The sequence below is a fragment of the Periplaneta americana genome, chromosome 9 (assembly GCF_040183065.1).
Source record: "Periplaneta americana isolate PAMFEO1 chromosome 9, P.americana_PAMFEO1_priV1, whole genome shotgun sequence".
NCBI lineage: Eukaryota > Metazoa > Arthropoda > Insecta > Blattodea > Blattidae > Periplaneta > Periplaneta americana.
Genome location: NC_091125.1, coordinates 91323466 through 91340159, shown reverse-complemented (window position 1 = coordinate 91340159; position 16694 = coordinate 91323466). Strand labels below are relative to the sequence as shown.

The following is a 16694-nucleotide window of genomic DNA, read 5'->3' as shown; positions in this document are numbered from 1 at the left end:
TTTATTTACACATATTTCGTTGAATATGCGACATGAAATTGAGTGTGCTTATAGTACGATGCGGATAGATTATAAAATAAGATAACGTAAAACAAAATCATACAATTCATAATCCATAGTGCTTTATTTTTCCCTCCCATTGGCTCGATTGGCTATTGGTGGTGTTTGTAATTATAAATTCAGGGAATCTGTATTCGATTGTTTGCAGAAAATTGAAAAAAAAAATGTTTTTCTGATTCAAAATGCTTACAGAAACTAATATGGAGGACTTAAAACCATCGCTTAAAGACAATACTCTTTTTACTATTTTTTAACAATAATTTACTGTTATGAAAATATGCAGTTCTTGAGTAATATTTCAGTCATTGCATGCTCACAAGTGTAACAGTTATAATCCTACTCATTTTTTCAAGTTCAGAGTGTAGATTGTAATATTAAATTTCATTAAGGAGTGCAAAGATCTCAGTAATTCTAAATATAACACATTAATGTCCGTAAGTAAAAATTGTAACTATCTTCCGTTATGCAAAACTAGCTTTCAGGTAAAGATCCCTGTGAGGCATAATTTAATAATTTGAAGGGAAAAATTGTTCTGGGGCCAGGTATCGATCCCGGGATCTTTGGTTGAACGTACCAACGCTCTACCGACTGAGCTACCCAGGAACTTCACCCGGCACCGTCTCAATTTTCCCTTTATGTCCACATAACTCGAGTGGGCTGACAAGACGCCAGAAACGCATATCGAGTGCACACAAACTCTGTGTGACTTGAAATTGTAGTTTTCTGTTAACGTACCTACAGTAACGTATATATTATGCAAATCTAGCTTTCAGGTAAAGATTCCTGTGAGACACTATTGAATAATTTCAAGGGAAAAATTGTTCCGGGGCCAGGTCTATCCCGGGATACGTATCAACACTCTACCGACTGAGCTACCCAGGAACTTCACCCGACACTGTCTCAATTTTTCCCTTTATGTCCACATAACTCGAGAGGGCTGACAAGACGCCAGAAACCCATATCGAGTGCACACAAACTCTGTGTGATTAGAAATTGTGGTTTTTCGTTAACGTACCTATAGTAACGTATATATTATGCAAACCTAGCTTTCAGGTGAGGCTCCCTATGAAGCAGACTTGAATAATTTTAAGGGAACAATTGTTCCGGAGGCCCTGTATCGATCCCGGAAACTTTTGTTGAACGTACCAACGTTCTACCGACTGAGCTACCCAGGAACTTCACCCGACAACGTCTCAGTTTTTCCCGTTGTGTCCACAAAACTCGAGTGGGCTGACAAGACGTCAGAAACCCACATCGAGTGCACACAAACTCTGCGTGACTTGAAATTGTGGTTTTCTGTTAACGTACCTACAGAAACGTATATATTACGAAAATCTAGCTTTGACGTATAGCTCCATGTGAAGCAAAATTGAATTATTTCCGTTGTATTACACTTCACAAACAGATCAATTTCAGGGGAGTGCTAGAATTTTGTATATTCACAATTTCATTGTATTATATTTGTCTGGAAATATGATGATGATGATGATGATGATGATTATTATTATTATTATTATTATTATTATTATTATTATTATTATTATTATTATAGAAACAAGCTTTTAGATACAATGAAGTTCCTGAGAGGAGATAAAGGAAGTATAATATTAAATACTTATAATAATTAGAAACTATACTTATGATTGAGGTTATGATTGATATTATCAGAGAGTACATCTCACTTGACGATGTATCAGAAGAAAACCATTTGTATGTATACATCTGAAGTCCATATGAAGTCTGATTAGTGTAATATGTTACAAGTCAGCGAAGAACATAAGACTCGAAAAGAACGAATATACTCGGACCTTCCGAATAAAAGTTGGAGTCCCCTGTGCAGTATTATATCCCCCACTCTGTACAACATCTATGTGGCAGATATTCCCCTCCCTACTAATCCGCTAGTAGGACTGGCACAATATGCAGACAACGTCGCATATTGGTCCATCCACACCGACTCCCCTCCGTTAGAAAATTACAAAACGCAGCACTCAGGCGGCATCTAAATTGGACCAATACGTGGCGGGTCACAGTCAACACAGACAAAACCAGATATGCGTTTTTCGTCCAGATACTCAACTTATAGGCTACTCCGGCGAAATCTCACATATCTAGGAATACCGCTCACCTCCAAACTCTCCTGGACCAAAGTAGCCAAAGAAACCTGGAGGAAATGTAACGCAGCCACCAGAGTAATAAGCTACCTAAGTGGTATCAATCAACCAGGCTGTATAACCGAAACACTCATCTACCCTTACAAAGCATTCCTTTTTCATACATCCCTCCATTTTCCTTACACAAGCCCCTCCAACGATCCAATCAAAATTCGAAGCCCGAGATATAAGAATCCTTCGCCACATCTTCCACCTACACAGACGCACCAGAAACAACACAGTTTACACTGCAACAAAACGAAGCCAATCTTCACATGTCTAAACCACATAAACAAGAAGTGCACACTTTCGGCAATAAACCGTCTTTATACACAACACATCTTCGCAAAAGCCATGGAACACAAACAACATAACAACACTGGAGAAACTGCGCTAAAACTACCACCAGCCCCAACCACCAAAGCAAAACATACACACAAACAAAACCGCAAACACGTGTTAGAAATTTGAATACTGTCTGAGAGGACGCATGACAGTAACAGAGAGGCAGGCCAATAAAATAGATTTGCCCCATGAAAATCTCCATAACCACCCAGACACGTGTGTGTGTGTGTTTTTGTATACATTCCTACTCACTAATCCCCTAAAAATTGCCCAAATTACAAAATTAGACCTACAGAAGAATAAACCAAATCAATCACTCCATTCTGTTTCACCCATTTACCTACTGGCACTTTTGCAAGAAATAGTTTCGTAGCCTATGTACGTATGTGTAGCTTCCTTTTGAAAGTAATAATATTGATAATACAATTTATTTTTATTTGTTTAGTATGCTGTATCTTTTGGCAACCCTTACTGAAAAACAGCTATCATTGTGGGATACATGCATGCATGCATACATACATACATACATACATACATACATGCATAAATATATACATGCATACATGCATACATACATGCATACATGCATGCATACATACATACATACATACATACATACATACATACATAGGTTATTTATGTACAATGGCTCGAGAGGGCGTCCTGAGTGTGTAAGACTTAGCGGCCTCTGGCTCAAAGCCAGAAATGTCGATAAACAACAACAGTCAGTGATGTATGCAATGGAGGAGAAAAGAAACTGGTTACGCTACTCCATTATCTCCTGGCTTAGATGCCTCATGAGTGATGTCTTATTGGTATCACATATGAGGTCCAACCTGTCTTCGGACAGTTGACTAAACAATATTATAAACGAAATAATGAGGCAGGAAATGAAAACTGCCGCAATTTAAGGGCTTATACAAAATAAATTTGGGAACGTCATATTCAACATCTGGAGTACAAATGATTGCCAAATATCCTCTATGATAATATACCAATAGAAAGACGAGAACCATGAAGACTAAGGGAACTATGAAATATTGATCATGAACTGGACGACGATATTATACCATGATGATGATGATGATTATTAGTGATGGGAGTATTCGAATAAAAGAATAGAAATTATTCGATTCTTGTAAGTTCTCAACATCTTTATCTTAAGTTTCAGATAGCTACAGCACATGATTAGAATAATAAAAATACATTGCTGTCACAGGGCACTGCTTTCGTTATCGCTGTCATGCTGGATGTTGGCTGAGAGAACCGAGAAGCGAGAACCTGTTGGTGAGTAATCAAATCGTCATTCGAAATTCAAGAACTTTTATTCGAATAAATTATTCGATACTTAATATTATTCGAGAATAGATTAATCGATTCTTAAAATTATTCGATTCTGCCCAACACATGATGATGATGATGACGATGATGATGATGTTATTAACTAAATTCCCATTTCCCACATCTCATCTATGGTCGTTTGTCAGATATAATGTTACTTACGCTTTGTAGTTATCAGAAATGACGTAAATATTCAGTTCAGTATTTTACAATTACAGTTGGACGCTTGGTTGCATTAAATCATAATTAGTGTATCGTGTTACGGCAGTCTACTACAATTTTATCTTTGATAACTATCTAACAAATAATGTATACATTTCATGTGGCGACAGCATAATTTTATTTTCTTTACCAAATAACATACCTTCGTGTCTGCAGCTCTGCTTTAAAATGTAAATCTTATGAGACGAACCCCATAGACCGAAGACCGGATATTTCTTCAAGAACCATATAAGGGAACATGTCACAAGAGACCTAATTCACACAAGTTGATGATGATAGCCCAGACCAACGATCGGCGCGCGGGCATAGAAAATGGGTAAAGGAAGAGAGCAGCGAGCCCTTCGAGGAGCAAGTGAGCTCTTTACGTCATCTGAAGGCAACAGTGGCGGGCCAGTGATCTTCTTATAATATTTTGATAAAGGGATACATTTTGCAGGAACGTGCAGTAACAGAAGATATAGTGAGACGCATCTTACGATGTAAGATGAAGTTTACATTTACAATGTTTCTTTCCAACCATAAGCAGTGCTGACTAGATCAGACGCTATGGACAGTACTCTATAACAGAGTCGCCAGTATGAGAGGAGAATTTCAAGCCTTTGGCGTGAAACGAACTCGATAGCTCGGTTGGTAGAGCGCCTGACCGGAGTACAGGAAGTCGCAGGTTCGAATCCCTCTCGAGGTTGTGAAATTTTTCTTTCATACCATGGCATGATTGTGACTATATAAGTATTTAAATATTCAGCATATTATTAATTTCAATTTTCCAACCATAACTACATTTACTATGCAATAATAAAAATATATTAATACAATTGTTGATAACAATAATACAGATGAGAGGCTGGAGGGAATAAGACCTTTGGGGAGGCCGAGACGTAGATGGAAGGATAATATTAAAATGGATTTGAGGGAGGTGGGATATGATGATAGGGACTGGATTAGTCTTGCTCAGGATAGGGACCGATGGCGGGCTTGTGTGAGGGCGGCAATGAACCTCCGAGTTCCTTAAAAGCTGTAAGTAAGCAACAGTGATACATAAATGCACATGATAATGTGATAAATATTGAAATAAAATATTTATTAAAAGCATGACTCTTTACGCATATATAATAATTATGCAAAATAAATATTGTAATTTGATGTATTCTGTATTTCACAAAGATTTCAATGAAAACTAAAAATCAGAATTGTAAAGAAATCCAGTAGGCCTACATCACTTTCATATGATTAAAATATATATAAAGACAACATACTTACATATTTCTGAATCCTATAAGCATTTATTCATGAAATGCAGCTTGTGAAATGTTTTATTTATATTTATTCATTCATAGTTTTCTGGCCACGGACATTCTTCAATCTTTCCTATATTCTACCTGCTTCTTAGTCTCCGCATAGGCATGATCCATATATCTTAATGTAATTTATCATCTGATATCTTCTTCTGCCCCGAACTATTCTCTCGTTCACCATTCCTTCCAGTGCATCCTTCAGTAGGCAGTTTTTTCTCAGTCAGTGACCTAACTAATTTATTCCATCTTCTCTTCCTGATCGGTGTCATCATATTTTCTTCACCCACTCTTTCCAACAATGTACAATTTCTTATTCTGTCTGTCAATTTCACACGCTCCATTCTTCTCCATATCTACATTTCAAATGATTCTATAGAGACTAGTAACTTCATGTCTTTACATCCCTGTGAAAATAGAAATAAGTTGCCTTAACTATAACTTACTTCATTTATTTAAGTTAAAGTTCAATGTAATTTTATGCATGTGGACTTTTAAAATTTGAAGACTTGAAAAAGTTCAATACTAACTAGTTTAATACAAACCTCTAATTCAGCGAATTGTTTTTCCCATAATATTTAACACGGGCGGCATTAAAATGACGTCTTGTATTACAATTCCGTATATAACGAAATTGAACGGAACGTAAAAGACAATTGGCTTTATCATTTTTTAAACAAAATAATAGCTTCCCCATTCCTTATTGCAGCTGTATCTTTATACTTTAGACCAGTGGTCATCAGCACAGTGCACCATCTGGCTAGCGTCTCTTACCCGCGGATAAGAGATGCACGCTAATGCATCCGTGGCTGCTCCCTCTTGCTTCTGCAAGACGGTGAATATTCCGATAAACTCCTTACCCTTTACTCATTTTAGCGAGTGCTGACGACCACTGCTTTAAACAGTGCCCTTTTGAAATATTCTGCAAACCGCTCGCCATTGATTATTTACGTTGCACAGCTAACGACTGATTAGAACAGAATGAAAACAGAGTCGTGGTCTGGGAGTGGAGGAAATAGGGATGGTAATGTTTGCGCTCTAGGAAGCGCATGTTTGGCATCCGTGGCAGATATAAAGTATCTATCATGCCACGGACTATCAGGTCGGGTCTCCTCATCCCTCCTTGCTATGTTGAATACGCCACTGATCCTATATAACTGAGAGGTACTCTAGTCTCATCGCTTGCCCAGCCCTGACACAGAGCAAGCAGCGTGTACCCCCACACAGAATATGCTCTTATGTAGACAAGCAGTTTGAAAAGATGAGTATACTGTAAGCAATAAATTCTGCATGAGATAGGAAACACTGTACATATAACTCCCCATTCCAGTAGAGAGTAGAGATTCTGAACAGAAGAATTATTTCATCGCATAATCTGAATTTTTGCGGCGTATTTCTCTGGAATACAGAATGTAGAATATTTCAATAGATTCTCAAATAACCACAACTTCGATCTGTAACGCTCATGTTCACGCCATAGTTTCCCTCGAATTGTTCGTAGTTACTTATACAATTTTATGAACTCTTGTGCAGTAATTACGTAACAATATAGGTCTGCAATCGTACCCGCATTCCGAACTATGATAATTGTATTGCGGCGACATTCTGGATTGTTCTGGTTACGTCAGGAGTGTGCGCGCGCATCTAGCGAGAAGGAAGGACGGGGAAACGGAAAGTTGAGCTTCGGTAGGAGCTGTAGCGCGGTACGGAGCGAGGGGAGAAGGCTACGGTGACGGCGTGGAGCGGAGAGAGCAAGGGAAACATCTAGAAGCATATTTCTCTCGAAGGTTCTGAAAACCACGCGAATCGAAGATTCTGGAAAAGTTACGGTGTAATAAATAACACCGTGAGTGCCTATAGAAGAGTCAGCCATCTTCAAGTCTTGTCTTGGACAGCAGCGAGCAAGGGGGACCTGAGTTCGACGTGCAGTGAAATTGAACAGTGAGCTAGAAGAACTAGCCAAGGCAAGCGAACTGAGAACTGACAGTTCTGTTCTGCATATAGTGCTTGTGGACCTTAATTGAAATTAGGAGTACATTGTTGTTCTTCTCTATAATACACATCATGTGGAATATTCATTGTTGTAGGGTGAATTATTAAAAAAAAAGTCACACTGTTGCCGGGTGTGTGGTGGTTAAAGTAGAATAAAAGTCATAGTATTATTAATATGCTCATATTTCTTTTCTTCGGTTGATCGAAAGGATTGCTCACAACATGGGGCACAAAATTTATTAGAAATGACTGCGTCTTCATTGTAGGCGGAAAGACACAACGAGAAAAATGTCACGTTTTATGTGTAACAGGAAGCAAGGGATGTTATGCCGTCGAATTATGTAACAGTAGGCAATGACGTCACGTATTGAACAAACAAAAGTATAAGACGAGTACTTATCAAACGACAGTGGTACCATGAAAACAAATGAGAACGTAGGACTATAGTCTGTGCATTCAGAACTGACTGATCAAGGTGATTTCGCCTCCTCCGCACTGTACCCCTTTTCCTAAGCTATGTTTGGTCCCCTTCCCCTCTAACATGTATAGTATAACTTTTTAAAAATCGATCAAAACTCAATCTATCGTTGATCGATTTAATATTTTTATCGACTAATATATTATCTACTGAGCTACCATGTGGGACCCCCTCATAAGAAGGAGACTTCAGGGCAGACCTCGGCGCAGATGGGCAGACTTCTTCAGAGAACAGGCAGGTCAACAATGGTCCAGAGAGGCAAGAGACAGAGGAAAGTGGAAACTACTCGAGAGATATTTGTGCATAGACAGGAAGTTGTGAAAGGCAGTAAGAGAACCATTGTTAAAGGAATTCAAGTTCTTAGACTTAAATATCACGTCTAACGTGAACTAGCTCGTCACGTTAGACAAATAGAGCTTTCCCTTATTTAAGGAGGCCTTTGCCCTTCACGGGATACAATAGGCTATCTTTATCGTTATCTTTATCTTAATATATTATGTGTCTATATAGCATTTTGAAATCAATAAACTGCAATGTAACAGGTTGGAGAAGAGTTAGTCGAACACGTGCGCGAAATAATACGTACATATTTATGTTCAGAGCGGGACTAATATAAGATAAATTAACAATACATATAATATCTATAAACTGTACAACTATAACATAGCACATAGCATCAATTATAATCCACAACGGGGTATTATATTAGTGTAGTTATTAATATAAAACTAATAATAAAAATTCCCCAGAAAATAAAGACGTAGTACGCAGATAATGGGATTTAAATGTATGTTGCTTTTTTGTGAATAAAATAAGCAGTCCAGATGCGAACAAATCTTCATTTTCGAACGACGATGAATTGTTATAACTTTTCTTCTCCGTTTCATCTCTACTCCATAATGATATTATTATTATTATTATTATTATTATTACAGTTATTATTATTATTATTATTATTACTGTTATTATTATCATCGTAATCATCAAAACCATCATTATCGTAACGGTTTTCTTCTTGGTTGCATCTCCATAATGCTGGGATTATCATCATAATAGTTTTCGTCTCCGTTGTATTGGCATAAGGATATAATTATTATCATAATAATAATAATAATTATTATTATTATTATTACTATTACTATTATCATCATAATCATCATCATCATTATCGTAACGTTTTTCTTCTTGGTTGCATCTCCATAACGTTGGCATTATTATCATAACAGTTTTCGTCTACGTTGTATTGGCATAAGGATATAATTATTATCATAATAATAATAATAATTATTATTATTATTACTATGACTATTATCATCATAATCATCATCATTATCGTAACGTTTTTCTTCTTGGTTGCATCTCCATAACGTTGGCATTATTATCATAACAGTTTTCGTCTACGTTGTATTGGCATAATGATATCATCATTATTATTATTATTATTATTATTATAACAGTTTTCTTCTCCATAATGATATTATTATCATACTAACGTTTTTTCTTCTCCGTAATGATGACATTATTATCATAGTAACGTTTTTTTTTTCTCCGTTGCATCTCTATAACGATGGCATTATTATTATCATAACGGTTTTCTTCTCCGTAATGATAACATTATCATAATAACGTTTTTTCTTCTCCATTGCATCTCTATAACACTGGCATTATTATTATCATAACAGATTTCTTCTCCATAATGATGACATTATTATCATAGTAATGATTTTCTTCTCTGTTGCATCTCTATAACGCTGGCATCATCATCATCATCATTATTATTATTATTATTATTATTATTATTATTATTATTATCATAACAGTTTTCTTCTCCATAATGATGACATTGTCATAGCAAAGTTTTTTTCTTCTTCGTTGCATCGCTATAAAGCTGGCATTATTATTATCATAACAGTTTTTCTCCATAATGATGACATTATTATCATAGCAACGTTTTTTCTTCTCCGTTGCAACTCTATAACGCTGGCATTATTATTATCATAAGAGTTTTCTTCTCCATGATGATGACATTGTTATCATAGTAACGTTTTTTTGTTCTCCGTTGCAACTCTATAACGCTGGAATTATTATTATTATTATTATTATTATTATTATTATTATTATTATTATTATTATTATCATAACTGTTTTCGTGTCCTTAATGATAACATTAATATCATAGAACCTTTTTTTCTTCTCCGTTGCATCTTTGTAATGCTGACGTACTACAATTTTGTACGCGTAGGTTTTATTTTAGTTTATATCCTCACTTTCTTGCCATAAATCGCAACGACCCCCGCTGGATCGTTGTCATAGTTTTCTACTGGATGCACGGAGCTGTGGAGTCTGGGAATCACCTCACACCTGATAGGTTGCCTAGCTACATCACCTCGTGACTGCAGCGAGCAGGCGCAGCATGGACGTGTACAGACGACGCTGGTGTCTGGGCCACGGGACGCGTGGTGGTCAGTTTGCTCCCGGTGGAGACGGCAGACGCCACGACGCGGATGTCTCTCGCGTAGGTCACAACTCCGTCGGCAACGTGCGGACTTGTAGAACGTGGTGATCTAGATAACACGCTCCAAACCTCTTGTGTACTTCCTTATTTTGGAATTTTCAATACAGAATTCTCTTGTGGGAATGATTATAAATGATTAAAGCTGTGTTATAAACTTTTAAACTGTGACTTACTTTGTACTGAAATGCTAAAAATCGCCCAATATTAAACAAAAAAAGACTAAATGCGTTTATTTTTAAGGAACTTATAATCAGAATTCGTGTGTAAGAAAATATCTGAGACTATTTACAACATTTATAAATTGGATGTTTTTAATGTGCTATTACTAAACGTCTGGTGTTTCGAAGAAATTTGATTATAAAATACTTCATAACATCTATTATTTGAATATGAATGAATTATATCATTCCTTTTTTAAATTCTGGAAGTGTATAGCGTTTTAGGTTATAACAAAGTACAGTATCAAAAGTTTGTCTTATTTTATGAAAAATATATAGCTTGCTTATCTACCCATATGTGCTTGAGGTGGAAGAAATAATAAACATTTATTGTGAAAGTGTTCCGATTTTGTAGAAACAAATGAAAGACTTATCTCATGCATAATTCATTAAGAAATTGTGAAAAATTCTAACGAATATATATCGAGAAGAACTTAGAATGTTTGTGTTAAACCTGTTAGAAGATACATTTCTCAAGAGAACGACTAACTATACATAAATAAATAAGACTTTAGTCTCAAGTGTGACAGCTATGAACATTCCATTGAAACTGTCTCTCAAAAGAAACACACATTCATTAATCTGCTTCTGTTTGTAGACGAAGAAACACATGTAATAATATTTTGTGCGATTGTCCTCGAAAATTCAGAACTGAGGAAGAATATCGTTATCTATTTTCTACAAGAACGATATACTGTATTTCATTAAAATATTGAAAATATTTGTGGATTTAGATCTTGAAATTATTCGAAATTTTATATTTGGACCGTACAAGGAACACAAATCTTAAATAAATGTCAACTCTATTAAAAGTATACACAACTATTTATTTAAAATACTCATGTGTTTTACTTAAAATAGAGAGTAGAACGACATTTAACGTTCTTTATAAACAGTGCAAATGGACACATATTTTGTACTAAAAATTTCGTAATCTGTACATATGTTCTTCCAAACGATTTATGTTCAACTCGCATTGTGTTTTACAGTAAAATCTGATGTTATATAGAATTATATGTTTGCCAGATTAATCCTGAAATTGCTGAACCGCTTCCCGTGGATTTCAATGCTAATGTGTTTGATTGATGTTATTTGAAATCTGCCAGTAGTTTGTACATTGCTAACGGATGGCTCAAGCGTAGACACCACGACAAGAACAAACTCTCTAACCTTCCTGATAAATGACGTGTGATTTGTCAAGAGTGGTCGAGTAGGAACAGTCATTTGTTACGTGTCTCAGTGGAATGTATTGAAAAGTAACGTTTGAGTTCAGTGTCGCTTCATAAAGTGAAGAGCTTCCAGATATTATATCTTCCGCGAAATTTAAAATTATTTATTTATTTACAGATTAAGAGTAATGAAATTTAAAAAGAATTTGTCATGAAAAAGACAAATTAAAATTAAATTACATTTTACTACAGTTAAAATTATAATACATAAATTTATGTTACCTTACCATCATGCAGGATTAAAGGTTGTAAATCCTGTATAGCAGTTTTGACACTAAAAAGGCGAATGCATTAATATGTTCACATATAAATGACTCCTATTCGAATGAAGCACAGAAACAAATATTCGATTTTTTCAGCTCTGTCTTTCTCTGGATGGTATTAGTTGTTAAATTAACTTTTTTAGATATAAAGTTTTAGTATATTTATAATATAATAACTGAAATATTAATGTCAGTTGATTAAAAAACCTCTTGTTGATAAGAAGCTAGAATAAGGGGCTTGTATTTGTAATGTCCGACAACGTTAGGACATGTTATCAGGAGGCCGTCTTAAGGACGACAAACAAGACTTATTCTCTGTTAGCTTTGATGAGAACCATTTTGGTGACAGTCAGGATGCTCCTGTATACCAAAATAATGTATTTTCTAATTCTCAAGAGGTTAGTTCAGTTCAACAAAGACACACATTCTCAAAACACGAGACCTCCAGTCTTGTTCAGGATGAATTTTCGGAAGGTACAAAACAAAACGGAAGTCATCGAAATGATGAAGATAATCTCACAAGGGACCCCTTCTCCCTTTGTTTTGGTCAAGAACTGCCCTCAACAGAACAAATCAGTCAAGACTTTACTCCAGATGACGATTATAACGAGGAAGAAGCTGTTTTTGCAGAACAAGTTAGTGATGCTGTCGGTGATACTTCTGCGCTGTCAGATAGTTACACTTCTCAGTCCGAGTCCTCTGAAGAAATGCCTAGCCAGAGACAGGACGGGGCTGAAGACTCGGAAGGCAGTGACGGCGACGAAAATGTCAAGGACATTATTTCTGGCGGTTTTGTCGGCCATCATGTTGACGACGAGATGTTTCCCTGCGGCCAAGACTTGTTCGCAGGAGGCGTTAGTGTTCAGCAATGTGTGTTCCCAGAAAGCTTATCGTCGCAGCAAGATCACAACATTGGAAAGGAAATGCTTCCAGGAGGTCGAACTGCACAAAGACTCGATGCTAGACTCCCTCCCCGCCAGCTAGACATGGGTGAGTCATTTATCACATTCATATTCACTCGTAGGTGCAAATAATATTTTCATATGAAGTCATGTACATTTTAAATTAAAATACTTATATTGGTTTGCATGTCAAACTTTATATAAAAGTTACTTAAACAACTCTGAAGCTATTTCTAATATTACTATAAACACTAAAAGCATTTTAATATGCAGTAAGATCCGAAAGTCTTGTCATCCCTCCCCCTTTGTTTGTATGTTGATGTGAATCCATTTTGAACATGTCATAGCAGATGAGCTATTCCATCTCAAATCGACCGAAATATAGAGAAAATTGACCTTACAATTTCTAAATAAAATGAAACTTTTTTTGTACGTAGAGAACTGTGATACAATGCTTTGTGCAAAGTTTGAGGCATCAGAACTTAATAGTGTTTAAATTAAAAATATTTAAATTTATCGTATTTTCATAAAATTAGCAAATTCAAACTGTTGCAGCTCCGAAAGCTTTTCACTCAATGATCAAAATCATGGTTTATTTTGATGCTGAGAAATTAAAGTTTATATTGACATATAAACAGATTTTCTTACCTTTTATGGAAATGGAGAAATTTAAATTTTTCCTCATTAAGACGCCTTTGCCAAGGAAAAAATATTTTTAAAATATATAGTTAGATTCCGCATTGAAAGCACAAAAAAACACATATTTTTTACTGATTGTATGTTGATAAGAAAGTATTGAAAATATGAAATAAAGAAAATAAATAGTACTCGCGTGAACTAACCAGCTGACTGTGAGACGGGAGCTAGCTGAGACAAGCAAGGCCAGGAGAAAAACTCGTGATGTTTCGTCTAGTAGCGCATAGCTGGGCTAGCTTTATCACAAGTTTTCATAAACACTGGAGTAAAATGACGCCCAACGCTCGCTTATCGTCAGCTCTCAGCCAGTGCGTGCGGTACTGCGCCGTTCAAGTCCAGGCATGTGAAAATAATCTATTTAATACCCTCGAAACTTATTACCATACCTCTAAGCAAACAATGCCGAATCTCTCTTAATAATGCAAGGCTTTTTCTCAATATTTTTTTACATTTTTACAAATTGGCAAAAAGCCTAAAAGTAAGTAAAATCAGATTATCTGTCTCTCTGTGTGCAATAAAAATAAGGATTACTTCTTAACATAACCTACCAAATGTCAGCTTCAAAATGAGCTCCTGTTCAATGTTCTGCAGTAAATGGTTCCAGAGTTCTGAGCGCTGAAGAGGCTTGTTTTTATAAAATACGATAAAATTTGTCGCTCAACAATACGAAAACCGTTTGACTTTCGATAGTATATTTTTGAAAATGCACTCTCCTCAGCACCTTGTATAAACAAGGAAAAGTTAGAGTATAAAAAATGCGAGGTTTTTTTACTGATCGATTTCATATGGAATAGCTCAGATGTGTGACAATGGTTGATACTTAATGTTCCAGCTTGTTTAGTGATCGAGAACATCAGTATGGGCACCATCATTATCACGGCACAAAATGATACAGTGCCATTTTCTGTGTGAAATTTTCCGCAGCAAAGACGGTGTGATTTCCATGAATGCCTCCCTAACAGCTTGCTTTAAATCTTCAATCGTCTGGTATCGATGTTTCGAGATGTTGCTGCTTAATTATTCCCCAAAGGGAAATCACACCGCCTTTGTTGTGGAAAATTTCACACAGGGCATAGCGCCGTATCATTTTGTACCGCGACAATGATGGTGCCCATACTGATGTTCTGGATCACTAAACAAGCTGGAACGTGAGTATCAACCATTGTCACACATCTGCTATGACATGTTCAAAATGGATGCACATCAACATACAAATAAGGAAGGGGGTGATAAGACTTTCGGACCTTGCAGTACAGTGTGTCCATACAGTTATTTGGTGTGGTTTTAAATGATTATACAGGATGTAAGGGGTATAACAGTCATTATTTTAATTGATCATTGTTCATGTCATAAGGAAGAAAAAAGTCCTCACAATTTTTTTTCTAGTTGGAACATTGAACTAATTATTAAAGTTTACAATATTAGGCGTTTAGCAATGTTGCTGGGTGGGGACGAGGGAGTTTACAAGTATACGGTACAGCTCAAGCGGATACAGACATACCGGTACAAAACAGATGCTCTGTTCTAATGCAGGGGCGGGCCGTTGTTTACATAAAACGAACAGCAAATACAAACTTTCAATGTCGTTAATAGAACTTAATGGTAAATTTCCATTTTATGTAACAATATTGGGAAAATTGGTCCTATTTTATTGTAATTACGTCTAAAAAATAAACAGTAATGGTTTACTGCCCAAAATCAAACGAATTTTTTTTTAATGCAACATTTCAATCTCTCCCGCTTCCACAAAGCAGTATCATTTTTAAAGAAATTTCTGTTTCTGTGATTTTCGAAACGAGGTAAGAGACTCATAGTTTCTAATAATCGTTGAGAAACTGCTACAAAAATTTGCCGATTAGGTAACCTTCATTGCGGAAAACATTGACGGTACATCTTACTGCCTCACTTGAATTACGACGACTTTCTCCATAAATGAATAAATATCATGATATTCCTAAACTGTGAATGACATTGTAAGTTGTTTATTGAATACTCTGTACTGAACTGCTATCAGTTCAGCAGTAGAGCTATGTACAGGGAGCTTGAACTCAGCTGACATGTACACTGGCTCGCAAAACTTTTGTCCGATATACTGTAGAGTCTTCCTCGTTCTTAAGTTGGTATTTGTACTCACCCCAGTCGGCAGGTAGCCAACCATGACCCACCCCTCCTCACAACAAGAAGGTTGACGACACGTAAGCTAGTTGATTCTAAACTGAAAGAGAATCCTAGTGTCATATTTGAATAAACATGACATATTGTAGATCCTCCTCTAGCCACAGTTCTTTGCGTTATGATGCGCGTATAGTTTATTTTCGTTGACTATTTTCATAGAAATAACACTACGTAAATTACATTAATTAAAGTTGGCTCTAACAATCGACAGATTAATATCCTAAAAAAATCGTCTAAATAATTATATTAAGACAATTTTTTTTGGGACTGTCTATAATTTAAACCTTAATTGTCAATTGTATCCCGTGGAATATGCAGTTTAATTTACATTTTTCACACAAAAAATAGGTATGCAGATTAACTCTCATATATATAGTAACGGAACGAAAATGTGGATGTAACGAACAAAAAATAAACAAATCATATAGAAAATAGCAAATGTCTGTGCTTTCAACACCAAACATGATATTAGCTGACTGCTGATTTAGAACATGCAAAACATTTCTCCATCTGTATATTTTTATAAATAATAGAACGGAGAGGAAATTAGTGAAAATTTTTAATTTCAAGTAAAATCAAATTATAGTATGCCAGAAATAAACTTCATTATTTCGTTTCTTCGCACTCCAGCTGGGTTTATGACATTTATTTGAAAACTGAATTTTCATCAATTTAAGTGTTAATGAAGAAACATTTTTGTAATGAAGAATGGTAGCTAATACAGTAAATGAAATACAGCTTTCCTTTTTAATTTGTTATGATTAATATAATCAATAGCCACTCCAGTTACCATCATATCGTATAATGTTGTCT

At 35.8% G+C, this 16694-nt stretch overlaps 1 protein-coding gene across 1 annotated transcript in view; it reads left to right on the top strand.

Annotated features, from left to right (window-relative positions):
* The first annotated feature begins 10353 nt into the window (after window positions 1–10353).
* LOC138706233 (uncharacterized) overlaps window positions 10354–16694 on the top strand; it is a 689737-nt gene continuing 683396 nt past the window's right edge. Inside the window, exon 1 of the mRNA XM_069835277.1 lies at window positions 10354–13098. Within this exon, the coding sequence (XP_069691378.1) occupies window positions 12378–13098 (721 nt within the window). The 5' untranslated portion in view covers window positions 10354–12377. The remainder of the gene's footprint in view (window positions 13099–16694) is intronic.